Source organism: Phragmites australis, chromosome 22 (genome assembly GCF_958298935.1).
Source record: "Phragmites australis chromosome 22, lpPhrAust1.1, whole genome shotgun sequence".
NCBI classification, from domain to species: domain Eukaryota; kingdom Viridiplantae; phylum Streptophyta; class Magnoliopsida; order Poales; family Poaceae; genus Phragmites; species Phragmites australis.
The window spans coordinates 7,629,198-7,642,741 of NC_084942.1; the positions used below are offsets into that span (position 1 = coordinate 7,629,198).

Below are 13,544 nucleotides of genomic sequence, written 5' to 3' on the forward strand. Positions count from 1 at the left end.
TCCTAACCTTTCAGCAACATGAAAGTAGAGGTAGAGTGCAAACATGTAATCACCACTCTTTTTATGTTGATGCACATTTTTTTTTTTTTTTTGGAAATGATGACGGACGTTTCCATGAAGATAGACAAATATTGTCAAACGTACGTATGGATCGGGGTACTTATGGGGTGTTTGGTTTGAGAAATATGACCATCCTAGATAGGATGGTCCATCGTGGGTTCATCACTTGAATATTTGTGTGATGAGATGGTGATGGATCAACACATTCTATTCCTTATATACCAAACAATGTGGATTAGAAATGAGATAGTGACACCCCATTAGCAACTCCAATCATGATATATATGGAGCCTATATACACTCCATGCAATGTCTCCCGTAAATTCTTTTTTCCCCCACAATTAGCTTGACTAAGGTGCGCCTGATTGGCGCACTTGGATCACTGCACTGGCTTACTTGCATGCTTCACCGGTACCTCCGGCCACCGCAGCCGCCCTCCCTCTGGCAGTTGAAGTATGCGGCGGCGACGGGCGCGCCGAGGCTGTAGCACGCGGCGAAGTCCCTGGTGTTGAAGTTGGCGCGCCATCCCGGCGCGTAAATCGCCTGCCGCACTACCTGCCGGAATACGATGAACACGAACCGGTGGATCCCCGCCGGCGGCCGCGGGCTCTCGTACGCCACCACCTCGTTTCCTGGTCGATACATGCAGTACGGTATGTGTAAGACAGACATCATGTATATGCAGAGTCGAAGCATATAGTAGGCCGCCTCGAGGGTCGTGCTTTAATTTTCTTTTTCTGTGAACTGGTTTATTTGCGCACGAAACTCGAATACATTTCTATAAGTTCACGTACCATGATTGGCACCAGCCCCTTCTGGTATGTCTGTCACCAACCTATATACGAAAGATATCAAGAGCAAGTAATTATCGACTACTTGACACCAGGGCAGAATGCTGCATACAATGCATGGCAGAAAAACAATGTATAGTTAGCAAAAGTTGAGTTAGCACGTACCAATGAAGGTACTCCCGTTCTGAAGGGTTGCTTGGGCTAGGCGCATCAGGGTCCACCATCACGAGTGTGTAGAGTGCCCTCCCATCGCGGCCTCCGGTGATGAGCACCGTTGGCTCCATCACCACCTGGGACGGCCGCAGCTCGGACCCGCAGGTCATCTCGCGGCCACCATAGAGCACCCGGAGCAGCGCCGACGCAGGGAAGTAGTCCACTATGTCACCGACGATGCTCCCGACCACCAGAGGATCCCTCGACATGCTCATCGTCGGCCTTACTTGTTTCTGTAAGAACAAGACTCTAGCTACTAGTTAAGCTCAAATGCGGCTCTGTGCTATGCAATCGAGCTTGGTGTGGCATGGTATATGGAGCGTACGACTCTGCCTATTTATAGGCCTAGGGCAAAGAGTTCTGAAATGGGACGTATATACTCGTACACAGTGTAAAATAAAAGATATGCACCTTTGGTTAAATATTCCTCAGTCATACAACAAGAATTTGAAAGATCCTGAACCAGATGAGACCATGAATTTAATACGCACCTGGTAGATCACCTCACACTATATATATCTTGGAAGAATTTCTTGCTCCTCTCCTGCATATCAAATCGGACGGCCACGGTGCCACCACGACATTGGAACATAAAATGGATGATACGATTCCTAATCCTTAAACGAGGGGTCCTTGGAATCTACTTTTTCGTAAAGATCCATCGCAATCCATTAGGCATAGATAGATAGGTAGTGGGTGGACAGGCCATTTTAGAGTTAAATCAATATATTTATCGGTGACCAAGATCTTGAGGCCCGTGCCTTTTATTCCCTAGATCTGGATCATCGGATGGACGGATGTAATGTACAATAGGTGGGCGAAAAGAAAGTGATGTTGCTATCGGAAGCTGTTGACCCATGAGATCATAAGCTTAGTTTTGTGCCACAATATACCCCAGCAGGTCCCCAGCTGCTGTAGCATGGAATTAATTCTCTCTCCTTTTTTTCTCTTGACTTTTGTGACATCCTGAGGTAGATGTGACTCCAGTTCATTCATGTCGTTCCAACGTGCGTACATGAGCTTCTTAATTACTCCCTAGTGATGGGGTATGGTATTGGATTCTGTACATGAGTGATTGCAGAGAAAATGGCATACAAGGTATATGTGAAAGTGTACATACCAACTTTTTTATTGTGTCCCAATATTGTTTTGATATACATCACACTACTATAAAAACTATTTTTCAAGACATCTAGTTTTCATTTCTACAGACGGTTCATATGACAAACCGCCTAAGTACTAGGCTGCGGCCCCGTGTGGTCATAAACCCTGTTAATTTCCACATGCAGTTCCTTATGTGAACCGTCTATAAAAATATACTCTATTTTTATATGTGGTTTACATAAGTAGCCGTCTATGGAAATACTCATTTTCATAGATGATTCCTTACGTGAACCGTCCATAAAAACGAAATCCATTTTCATAGGCAAGTGATATAAGGAGCCGCTTGCGGAAATTAGTTTCATAGACGATTCCTTATGTGAACTGTCTATGATAATCTCTCTTTAAATAGTGCCTCCGAACGAGCTCTATTCAGACATAGAGCTCTCTATGTCCGAACAGTAGAGCTCAAAGGCGGCCGCGGATTTGGAAAATGGAGGGGAAGGTTTTGTTTTTGAATTCCTTGGAGGAGCCATTTAAGGTAAGTGTATCTCATCCCTAGCTAGCATTTTTTTGAAGTTTAAATTTAGATTTAAGGCTTAATTAGGGTTTAGATGTAATCTAGAGATGCTCATAGTTCTAGCCATTTAGATCATCGAATTAGCTAAAATTTGTGGCCAATATTGATTCAATTGTGTAGATTCACAAGATTGTAACATTATATTTCAAAAATATAGTTAGAATTTGATGTTTTTAGCCTATAGGAGGTTTTCTCATTAATGGAAATTTTTAGGATAGATCTAGATCAATATCTAGATGTGGAAGGAGACGGAGAGAGAGTAATGAATTCACATTATTTTGATCCATAAATTTGAGCCAATGTAGATTCAATTGCATAGACATATTATAATCATAACGAGCCGATTTTTCCCTTTTTTAAAAAAATCTTTTTTATTTTGATTTTCTAATTAATTAATTAATTAATTAATCTAATTTTGTGGTGAAGTTAAAGAAGGACAAAGCATGGATGTACGATGCGCCAAGACATAGAGAAATATACATCAAAGGACTCTCTGCTTTTATTAAAGCCGTCGAGAAGGACGCTTTGACTAAGAAGACAAAGGAAATATATTGTCCATGTTCTAACTGCAAGAATCAGAAATTATAGGACAAATCAAGTATAATCAAATCATACCTGATCTTGAGAGGTTTTGTCGAGGATTACACATGTTGGTCCAATCATAGCGAACAACATACATGCGAACCAAACGACGACATCGTTGTTGATCAAGTGGATGGTGATGATGAGGGAGTCAAAGGCGACATTGATGTTATGATGGATCATGATACTGATTTTGATCTGGAAAAAATATTGTGCTATGTAGAACCGCATGTTTTAAGGGACACGAGAGGCCTAGATAATTTCGAGATGTTACAGAAGGCATCGAAGGAACTTTTCTATGAGGAATCGAAGGGCTGTGATAAGGAGTTTACGATGTTGCATTCGGTGCTTGAACTTCTAAGGTTGAAGGCTAGCAATAGATGGTTCGACAAAAATTTCTCAGATCTGTTGAGTCTCTTGGCAAACATGCTTCTAAAGTCAACTCCTCGCCCACCACCACTTATCAGGCGAAGAAGCTTATCTACCTATTATCATTGGATGTGCAAAAAATACACGCATGTTTGAACCACTTTATCCTCTACCGTAAAGAGTACAAAGCATTGGAATAGATGCCCAGTATGCAATGCGAGTCGGTACAAGAGGAATGATGATTTTGAGGACAAAGATGCTACCGCCAACGGGAGGAAGAAGAAGAGTAATGTTGGTCATGACGAAGAAGACACTTCTTTGAACACGGAGAAGAAGAGAAGAGATCGAAGTCCTGCCATGGTGATGTGGTACCTGCCAGTGATCTCCCGCTTGCAGTGTTTGTACTCGAACCCTAGGGACTCCAAACTGATGTGTTGGCATTTTGATAAGCGCAAGAGGGATGGAACTAAGCTTCAACACCCCGCTGATGCTAGCCAATGGAGAAAGTTCAATGCCATGTATCCAGATTTCCCTAAAGAACCAAGAATGTAAGGTTCGCATTGAGTACTGATGGAATGAATTCTTTCGGTGACATGAGCATCTCACATAGCACTTGGCTAGTATTCCTGGCCATCTACAACCTTCTTCTATGGCTATGCTTGAAATTCAAGTACCTTATGCTGTCCGTTCTTATCCAAGCATCTAACAACCTGGCAATGATATAGATGTGTTTCTCGAACTGTTGGAGCAAGAGTTCGTCTTGCCCCAGCATGTACAGTGAGAGTTTCTTCTAAGGAGGAGACTCAAGCTTGGAGATAAAGTTTAAGAGGAAGGAACACCACGAATGTATTGATGGTAGAAAAATGGATCACTCTGGAAGGAGTATCATAGCGTGACTTGGTGTGTTTTCACCTTTATGTCTTTTTTTTTGCTGTCTTGCTTGTTGTCCCCAATGCCCAGAGGACCATGGCCTCCTATTTATAGGGTCGTGCATAGCTTGGTGTACAAGTTATCATAACGTACAAATATCCAGGATCTGACCAAATTACTAGGTCTTATCCCGGATAACTACCTTCTACCCTATCGGGGAGATAAATATCCACCGTGGTAATTATCGTGGTGCCCGCCCCCTCAAGGGGGCGAGCCGGTCGCCGATTGTGGCCCAGCACTGCACTGTCATAGGTGTCAAGATAGCCTCCATCTCGCCGGGGTGTCAGAGCAGCATCCATTAGCCTAGGCCTTTAATGCTGGTCACTTCCTTGCAGGCAAAGCACGACCGGTGCTCCCCTTCCGGCAGATCTTTCCTAAGGCATGCTGACTCACCCTGCTGCCTTAGGGAAGGCGGCCCGAGTAGCCCGAGGCGGGGGCCTCGGGAGGCATGGAACCAAGAGGTGAAGGCTTTGGGAAGCAGGACCCCGGAGGGCCGGGGCTTCGGGAGGCCGAAGCTTCGGAGGACCGAGGCTTCGGGAGGTCGGGTTTTTGGGAGGCGTTGGGAGATCGAGCTGGCGAAGCCAAGGGATGGTTTCGCAGATACGAAGGGGTACCGTGAAGGGATCTGATGACATCAGAGATCGAGCTTTAAACAGAGGGTCCAGAGATCAAGGCTCTGGAGGGACCTGGATGGTAATCTTTAACCATTATCCTCAGGCTAGTTTTTTTCCCCCCAACAGTACCCCCTCTTTCTTGGGCCCCGATGTTTCAGAGGGGGGAGAGGATGCAGAGGAAAAAAATCACCCTAGCCTGATATAGCATCAAGGATGCCTGATGGCAATTCTCTGTCCTTTGAGGTCGCTAGAGTAGAGGTTACGTGTGGGATTCGAGAATCCCACGGATTTGCCTGGAGGGACAAGATGTGCCACTGCCGCATTCTGACTGGATAATGTGCGGGGTCGTTTTAGGGTCTTGTGCACATGCCCCTGTCATGCGCTGAAAGGGGTTTGGGTTATTAATGTGATGGGACGTCTGTGCGAGAAAACATGGCATTCGTTGTGGAGCGCTGCCACGTGTTGGAGGAAACCCGGATATGGCCATGTCCCACCAGGTGTTCAATGGGGGCACACGGCGGTGTCCGTTCCACTTCATCTTCCGGACCTACATGGCTGCGTGGCCCGGGTATAAAGCCGGGGTTACCCGGTTGGAGTCTCCACAGCCCCACGAGTGAGCAGTTAACCTTGACTTGAGTATGGCATCGTCTTCCTCCTTATCCTCTTCGGAGAAGTCAACGATCTCGACGGCTTCTTCGGGAGCCAGACCATTTCGGTCGTCGGCAGAGGCACCGGTGGCAAGGCCTCTTCCATCTCTGCAGGGGAGGCAGTTGCTCGCTGCTCCGGCCCAACCTTTGGCCGGGGAGCCCATGCCTGTCGAGATCATCGATATCTCCGATGACGATGAGGAGATCAACTGGGATCTCCTGCTGGGGGAGAGTGAGCAGGCGTCTGTGGGGCCGATGGTGAAGCAAGAGGAGGCTGGGAAGGTGAGGGAGAAGGCCCCGCCGATGACCTCCTCGGACTCCTCAACGTCCTCCGACAGCTCAGGAGCTGGCTACTGTATCGGCTTCTGCAGCGGTAGGCTGCAGATGAGGCGCATACGCCGTCCATGCGTGACCCCTGCCGGAACCCGTAGGAGGTGAAGGCATTTACAGGGATGGCATACTTGGTGACGCCGTGATATATCCATGTCTCATGGCTGAACTTAGTCACCTTGTACTCTTTCTCGCCCTGTTTTGCTCCGTAGGGATCTATCTTCTTCGTGGCAATTTCTGTTCTTTGCTTTAGTGTGTGTCCCCTGGATGTACTAGTTTGTCTAATAATATAACATGGACCTTCGGGAACGGTTGTGTCTCCTTCCGTATCAGAGCGCGAGGGGATCTTTCGAACGGGTGACCGCATGCGTGCGTGCTTTCGTGCCTCCAAACCATGCTTCTTTGGCCCGTTCGAAGGCGATGGCTAGTTTTTCTGACGACCGGGGCACCGAGCCTTTGCATAGATCACTGCTGATTTTGTTCCTTCTGAGGGAGAGGTGGCCTCGAGAATTTGGTGGTGATGGATACGTAGGGTAACTAAAGAGAACCGGGTGGAGCAGTGGCAACCTCGTCATCCCCGGTTACTGCGTACTCCTCGGGCCTGGGACTGGTAGGGCCTCCTTCCTAATTTGTTCCAAATTTCTGACTCAGCGAAGTCCATCTGGAACCTTTGGAGACGAGCTCTGGAGGTGGTCCTTGACCCTTCGGGTTCCTTAGCTACTGCCCGGGTTGAAGGCGATGATGTGTCAAAGGCGCAGCCGAAGGTTAGGCAAGAGAGGTGGTCCGCGACCCCCCTAGCCCTTACCCACTGCCCAGCTCTGAAGGCACTCCGTCCACAGCCTAGCGATGGCACGTCAGAGGCGAAGCCCCCAAGACTAGGCGGGAGAGGTGGTCCGCGACCCCCTCGGCCCTTAGCCACTGCCCGGCTCCGGAGGTACTCCGTCCAGAGCCTAACGATGGTGCATCGGAGGCGAAGCTGAAGGCTAGGCGGGAGAGGTGGTCTGCGACCCCCCCTCCCCCGCCCTTAGCTATTGCCCGACTCCGGAGGTATTCCATCTGGAGCTTGGCGACGGCACGTCAAAGGTGAAGCTGAAGGCTAGGTGGGAGAGGTGGTCCGCGACCCTCTCAGCCCTTTGCCACTGTTCGGCTCCGGAGGTACTCTGTCCAGAGCCTGGCAACGGTGTGTCAGAGGCGAAGCTGAAGGCTAGGCGGGAGAGGTGGTCCGCGACCCCTCGGCCCTTAGCCGCTCCCCGGCTCTGGAGTTATTTCGTCCGGAGCTTGGCGACGACACGTCAGAGGCGAAGCTGAAGGCTAGGCGGGAGAGGTGGTCTGCGACCCCTTCGGCCCTTAGCCGCTACCCGGCTCCGGAGGGCGGGAGAGGTGGTCCACGACCCCCTCGGCCCTTAGCCGCTGCCCGGCTCCGGAGGTACTCCGTCTGGAGCCTGGCGACAGCACATCTTTGGCGAAGCCGAAGGCTAAGGGGGAGAGGTGGTCCGTGACCCCCTCGGCCATTAGCCGCTGCTCGGATCTGGAGGTACTCCGTCCAGAGCCTGGCGATAGTGCGTCTTAAGCGAAGCTGAAGGCTATGCAGGAGAGGTGGTATGCGACCCGTCGGCCCTTAGCTACTGCCCGGCTCTGGAGGTACTCCGTCCAGAGCCTAGCGACGGTGCGTTGGAGGTGAAGCCAAAGGCTAAGGGGGAGAGGTGGTCCGCGACCCCCTCATTCCTTTCCCACTGCCATGAATTGCGGTCTCTGCAATGGACAGTCGAGGGTTCCACCTTGCTTCCCGTGCCACGAAGCGTGTGCTTTTATTAAATGTTAGTATAACACTTATAAAATGACATATGAAATGTGTTTTTAAAGGAGATGGTAGGGTAATGATCGTACCTTTTACCATATTTGTTTGAGTCACGTGGGTCATACCTTTCCCTGTAGGGAGGGGGATTTTATACCCCTTTGATCTGTGTGCAGTGCTCTTTGGAGGCCAGCAGGTTTCATATCCCTTCGGCAAGGAGGCATTAGCGTTCAAGATGCCGGGGTACTTTTCCCGTTAGGTCCTTTTAGAACCTTTTCGCCCGGCAGAGTTTCCGGAAAACATCTCCATCGTGGGGGTTTTTGGAAGTCTCTCCATTTTGCCAGAGGTTTTGTAAGGCTCTCCATTGTGCGGATATTTGGTAAAGCTCTTCGTTTTTGTCAGAGGTTTGGTAAAGCTGTCCGTCTTTGTTGGAAGTTTGGTAAAGTTCTCTGTTTTTGCTAGAGGTTTGGTAAAGTTCTCCGTCTTTGTTGGAGGTTTGGTAAAACTCTCTGTTTTTTCGGAGGTTTGGTAAAGCTCTCTGTTTTTACCGGAGGTTTGATAAAGCTCTCCTATTTTACTAGAGGTTTTGTAAGACTCTTCGTTGTGCGGAGGTTTTGGAAGACTCTCCATTTTTATTGGAGGTTTTTGTAAAGTTTTTCGTTTTTGTCAGAGGTTTTGTAAGACTCTCCGTTGTTGTCGGAGGTTTTGTAAAGTTCTCAATTTTTGTTGGAGGTTTTGTAAGACTCTTCCTTTTTGTCGGAGGTTTTGTAAAGTTCTCCATTTTTGTCGGAGGTTTTGTAAGACTCTCCGTTCTTGTTGGAGGTTTTGTAAGACTCTCTGTTTTTGCTAAAGGTTTTGTAAGACTCCATTTTTGTCAGAGGTTTTGTAAGACTCTCCGTTTTTGTCAGAGGTTTTGTAAGACTCTCCATTTTTGTAAGTTCTCCATTTTTGCCGAAGGTTCTTATAAGACTCTCGGTTTTTACCGGAGGTTAGTGTAAGACTCCTTGGCATGTAATAATGCCGAAGGTCCTACGCACTATCGGAGCTATGCAATACCTTCCAGGAAACCTAGATAGTCTTGCCTTCCAAGTGACCTAGGCATGCTACGCCCACTGTGTGTAGGCTTGTCGTGCTCCCGGGGAAACGCCCGGGGTGCACCGCAACACTGTCCACCAAGGATGTGCCCTGGTGCATGGCATTTATATGACCAAAGCTATGCAATGCCTTCCAGGGCACCCTGGGCATAATTTGCCTTGCAGGTGACCTAGGCACAAGCGGCGCCCGCGGTATATAAGCATGTCGTGCCGAGAGGATTCCTTGCAACAGCATTCCTTAGAGCACCACATCCTCACATCAGGGTAGTCCCCTGATATGCGGCGTCCACACACTATCGAGGCTATACAATACCTTCCAGGAAACCTAGGCAGTTTTGCCTTCCAGGTGACCTAGGCATCCTATGCCTGCAGTGTGTGGATTCCACTTCCTACCAGGGCCAAGCCTACCCTCCGGGAAACCTTTTCAGGTGACCTTGGGTTTAGACAAGTGATTCTTACTGGTGTATGGGCTCGTCACGCCTCCGGAGAATTCCTCCGGGAGCGCCGCAACTACATTACCAAAGAAGTCCCTTGATAACCGGCATCTACACACTATCGAGGCTACACAATACCTTCCAGGAACCCTAGGCAGTCTTGCCTTCTAGGTGACCTAGGCATGCTATGCCCGTGGTGTGTAGGCATGTCGTGCAACGAGGATTCCTTGCAACAGCATTCCTTGGAGCACTGCAACTCTGCCACCGGGGACATCCCCCGGGGCGTGGCTTCGACACATGAGGCTATGCTAATGCCTACCAGGGCACCCTGGGCATAATCTACCTTGCAGGTGACCTAGGCATAAGTGGCACCCGCGGTGTGTGGGCCTCACTGTCTACCGAGACTACACAATGCCTTCCAGAAAATCTAGGCAATCTTGCCTTCCAGGTGACCTAGGCATACTACGTCCATGGTACGTGGGCTTGTCACACCACCCGAAGATGTCCTATGGGTGACGTCGCGACACGGTCTATCAATGAAATCCCTTGATACGTGGCAACTACACTTTCGAGGGCCGCACAATGCCTTCCAGGAAACCTGGGCAAACTCGCCCCCCAGGCGACCTAGGCACGATGCGTCTACGGGAGTGTAGGGATTTTGCATGGTTATACTAGTTAAGTTTTGCAGTATACTGTTGGCAATAAGAAGCTAGTTGTAGCATAAAACATAGCTAGGTTATTGTCGGAGGATTAACTCCTGTCGCAGGGATCCCGAGAGACCCCTTTTTAGAGATTCGGCTGGGGGGATGATCCTGAGTAAGTTCGTCGGAGAAATGAATGAGAGTAAATGCAACGGCCGGTGGTGGGGGATGATGACCTAGTGCAAAAAGAAGTAAATGCACCGGAGTTTAGACAGGTTCGGGCCGCACGGGGGTGTAATACCCTACTCCTGTATGGATGCAATAACTGTCCTGAGGAAGATCCATCAAGGATGTAGCTGGTTACAAGAAATATGATCTAACTAAGAGCTTGAGGCTCCCTCTTCCTTTGCTAGAACTACGCTCTGGTCTTGTGCTTTGTGTTCCTCTATGATTCGTTCTTGATGCTTGGATGCTTGGATGCTTGTATGCTCTTGTTCGGGTTCTTGTTCCGTCCGGTTTTTTCCTCCTCCTGTTCCTCTGTGCCACCGGCTCTTTTAAGCACTCGCCGGCTGTGACATGCCCCGAACGGGAAGGAGGGGGGCACAAGTCCCAAGATGTCATCACTGGGAAAGGCGTCATCATTTCTTCCGGGCGAAGTGACCGGAGGGAGGAAAAACGCCGCCCGCCCCGTAACCTATCACTATGAACGCCCTGGCAACGAGCGCCATGGAGAGGGCCCACCGGGCAGCCGCAGAGCAACCTGGCGTGCCCGCCCTGTCTTGTTCCTCTGCCACAGCAGGGCGGCAGACGGAACGCGATCCTTGCGATGATACGGGTGAAACAGGACAGGACCCGTGCAATTAATAGCCCCACGCCCCTCTGCTAAAGCATGGCAGGAACTGACGCTGCGGCGGGAGCAGTTGGAAATGTCAGGCCACGCACGCTCATTAAACGTGGCCTTGGACCTCTGATTGGCGGACACCTCATCGGTGGGCCCCTCGGGGGCCTTTCTGGGCCGTCGGGGAACCGAGTGCTCGGGGGTACTGTTCACCTCCCCGAGCACTCTCTCCCGGGAATGCCTATCTTTGTCTTCGGGGTACCGGGCGCTCGGGGGTACTGTTCACCTCCCCGAGCACTCTCTCCCAAGCACTCTTGCACGATCCTTCGGGGAATCGAATGCTCGGGGGCCGCCATGTGCAGCCCCGAGCACTCTCTCCCGAGCACTCTTTGTGTGGAACCTCAGGGAACCGAGCGCTCGGGGGCTGCTGCTCGTAGCCCCGAGCACTCTCTCCCGGAATTTAGCTCTTCTGGTCATCGGGGGACTAGGGTGCTCGGGGGTGACCAGGCACCGGCCCGAGCACTTTTCTTCCTGGTACTTAGACTTCGCGAATCATCGGGGAACTAGGGGGCTCGGGGACCAATGACTGTGGCCCCGAGCACCTTCTCCCGGGACTTGAACTTTCCTCACCCCGCAGGAGGGACCTCGCGGGATGGCGCCATGTGGTGGATGGCTGGCCTGGCCTCGGGACTCAGGGACCCCTGGTTCTTGATACACCGACAGTTATGTAACTATTCAAGCTAAGTGAGAATGTAACTTAAGTTCTACTACTTCTACCTCGTGGCTATCTATTGAAAAAAGACTTATGAGCAAAGGATATCAAATCCCCTAATGTAAGTTCAATACAAGATTATTCATAATTAATTTAAGTAATTAGTTTAATTCCATGATAACATGATATTGCTTACACGTCAAATTATGCAGGAATTTAACGCTCTTTTTTTCAACGTTAATGCACTCTCGGAGATTCGACAACGGATCGCCGAGTTCTTGGTGTCTGAACTCCAAGGTTCTTGGTGTATGAACTCCAACGGATCGCCGAGTTCTTGGTGTCTAAACTCCACACGGCGAGTTCCACTATAGAACCCCTAGGTTGTTAGGTCTTTTATAATATGAGTTGATCGGAACTCTGTAACATTTGTGATTCTATAATGAATTGATTGGAACTTTGTATCCTTTGCGATTCTGTGATGAAGCGAGTTCTTATATAACTGTGTTTGTCCATATGGATTTGGATATGTTGTTGTTGTTTACAGGGAGAAGACGGCTCCCAAATCCTAGCTACGCTCCAGGATGCTGCCTGGAAGCAGAACATTCCTGCCAGGCAATATACACATCAGTGACAGGTAACCCATGTTACCCGCCACTTATGTTTTCCTCCCAGCACATGGGTGACAGATATAAGTGGCGGGTAACAAGGTTACCCGTCCCTTATATTAGGACATAACTGATGGGTAATTAGGTTACCTGTCACTTATGTCCACCACCAAAGCACATGGGAGACGCTCAAAGGTGACTTGTCGAGGTTATGACCCGTCACAGATGACATCAATGGTACCCGTCACCAATGACTAGTCATCAGTGTTGTGTTTGGAGTGACGGATACGGGACCTGTCACCCATGGCGGGTATGACCCGTCACCCATGGCTATTTTTCACGTAGTGATTTGGGTTTCTCTATGATGTTTAGCTAAGACATAGAGAAATGTTTTTGATTGCTTGCATGTGTTTTACCCCATATTTTGATTTAAGAGAGTTCAATTTTGGCAGCACTTTCCCCCTTTTCCTATAGATGCAATGCTTATTGGCATTTGCTATTCACTTTGCCAAGTGGACTTGTGGCTTAAGTAATAATTTTGGTGGCATAAAATCCTTTAAAGAAAAGAGTCATCTAATATTAGAGTTTCTCAATATTATTCAAGAGAATAACTGAAAAGTGTAATTGACATGATATTGAGGCTAATACCAGATTGTTGTCGTTTGAGCTAATATCTTCAAACAAAAAGTTTAAAATACATACCTTGATTCCTTTTCTTTCCTCTAAAATAATATTACTCATTGCAATTTGATCTTTATTGCATCTTGCTTCACAATGGCATATTGGAACGAGAAATTTCATTGATGAACCATTGGATACTTGTCAGTTTTTTCTATGTAACAATAATCTAGTGGTCAAGTAAGTACCATGGGGTAGAAGAGGATAGTAACCCCTAAGAAACAAGAAGCAAGTTGGAGGTCGGATAGGAGCCCAAGCCCGCTCCCAATAGAGGGTGCCCTGGTATAGAGGATGCTTGCAAATAGAAGCCTCCCTAGCACAGAGGCCGCTCCCAATAGAGGGCACCTCAGTACAGAGGACGCTCGCAATAGAGTCCTCCTCATCACAGAGGTCGCTTCCAATAGAGGGCACTCCTGCACAAGATAGGGTGGATGCAAGCAGGAGATCGGATTAGAGCTCAAGCCCGCACCAGTCATCCTCCTCCGATAGTAGCAAAAGCTCAGGCTCGTATCACAGCTTGAGCCCTATTC

The 13,544-nt window shown here is 48.9% G+C and overlaps 1 protein-coding gene across 1 annotated transcript; it reads right to left on the bottom strand.

Annotated features, from left to right (window-relative positions):
* Nucleotides 1-366: 366 nt before the first annotated feature.
* Nucleotides 367-1,359, bottom strand: LOC133905048 (protein TWIN SISTER of FT-like). Its single transcript, XM_062346744.1, has 3 exons — nt 1,017-1,359; nt 855-895; nt 367-692 (listed from the first exon to the last, which is right to left on the bottom strand). The coding sequence occupies exons 1-3, from the start codon at nt 1,277-1,279 to the stop codon at nt 466-468; spliced, it is 531 nt and encodes a 176-aa protein (XP_062202728.1). The 5' UTR covers nt 1,280-1,359; the 3' UTR covers nt 367-465.
* Nucleotides 1,360-13,544: the final 12,185 nt, after the last annotated feature.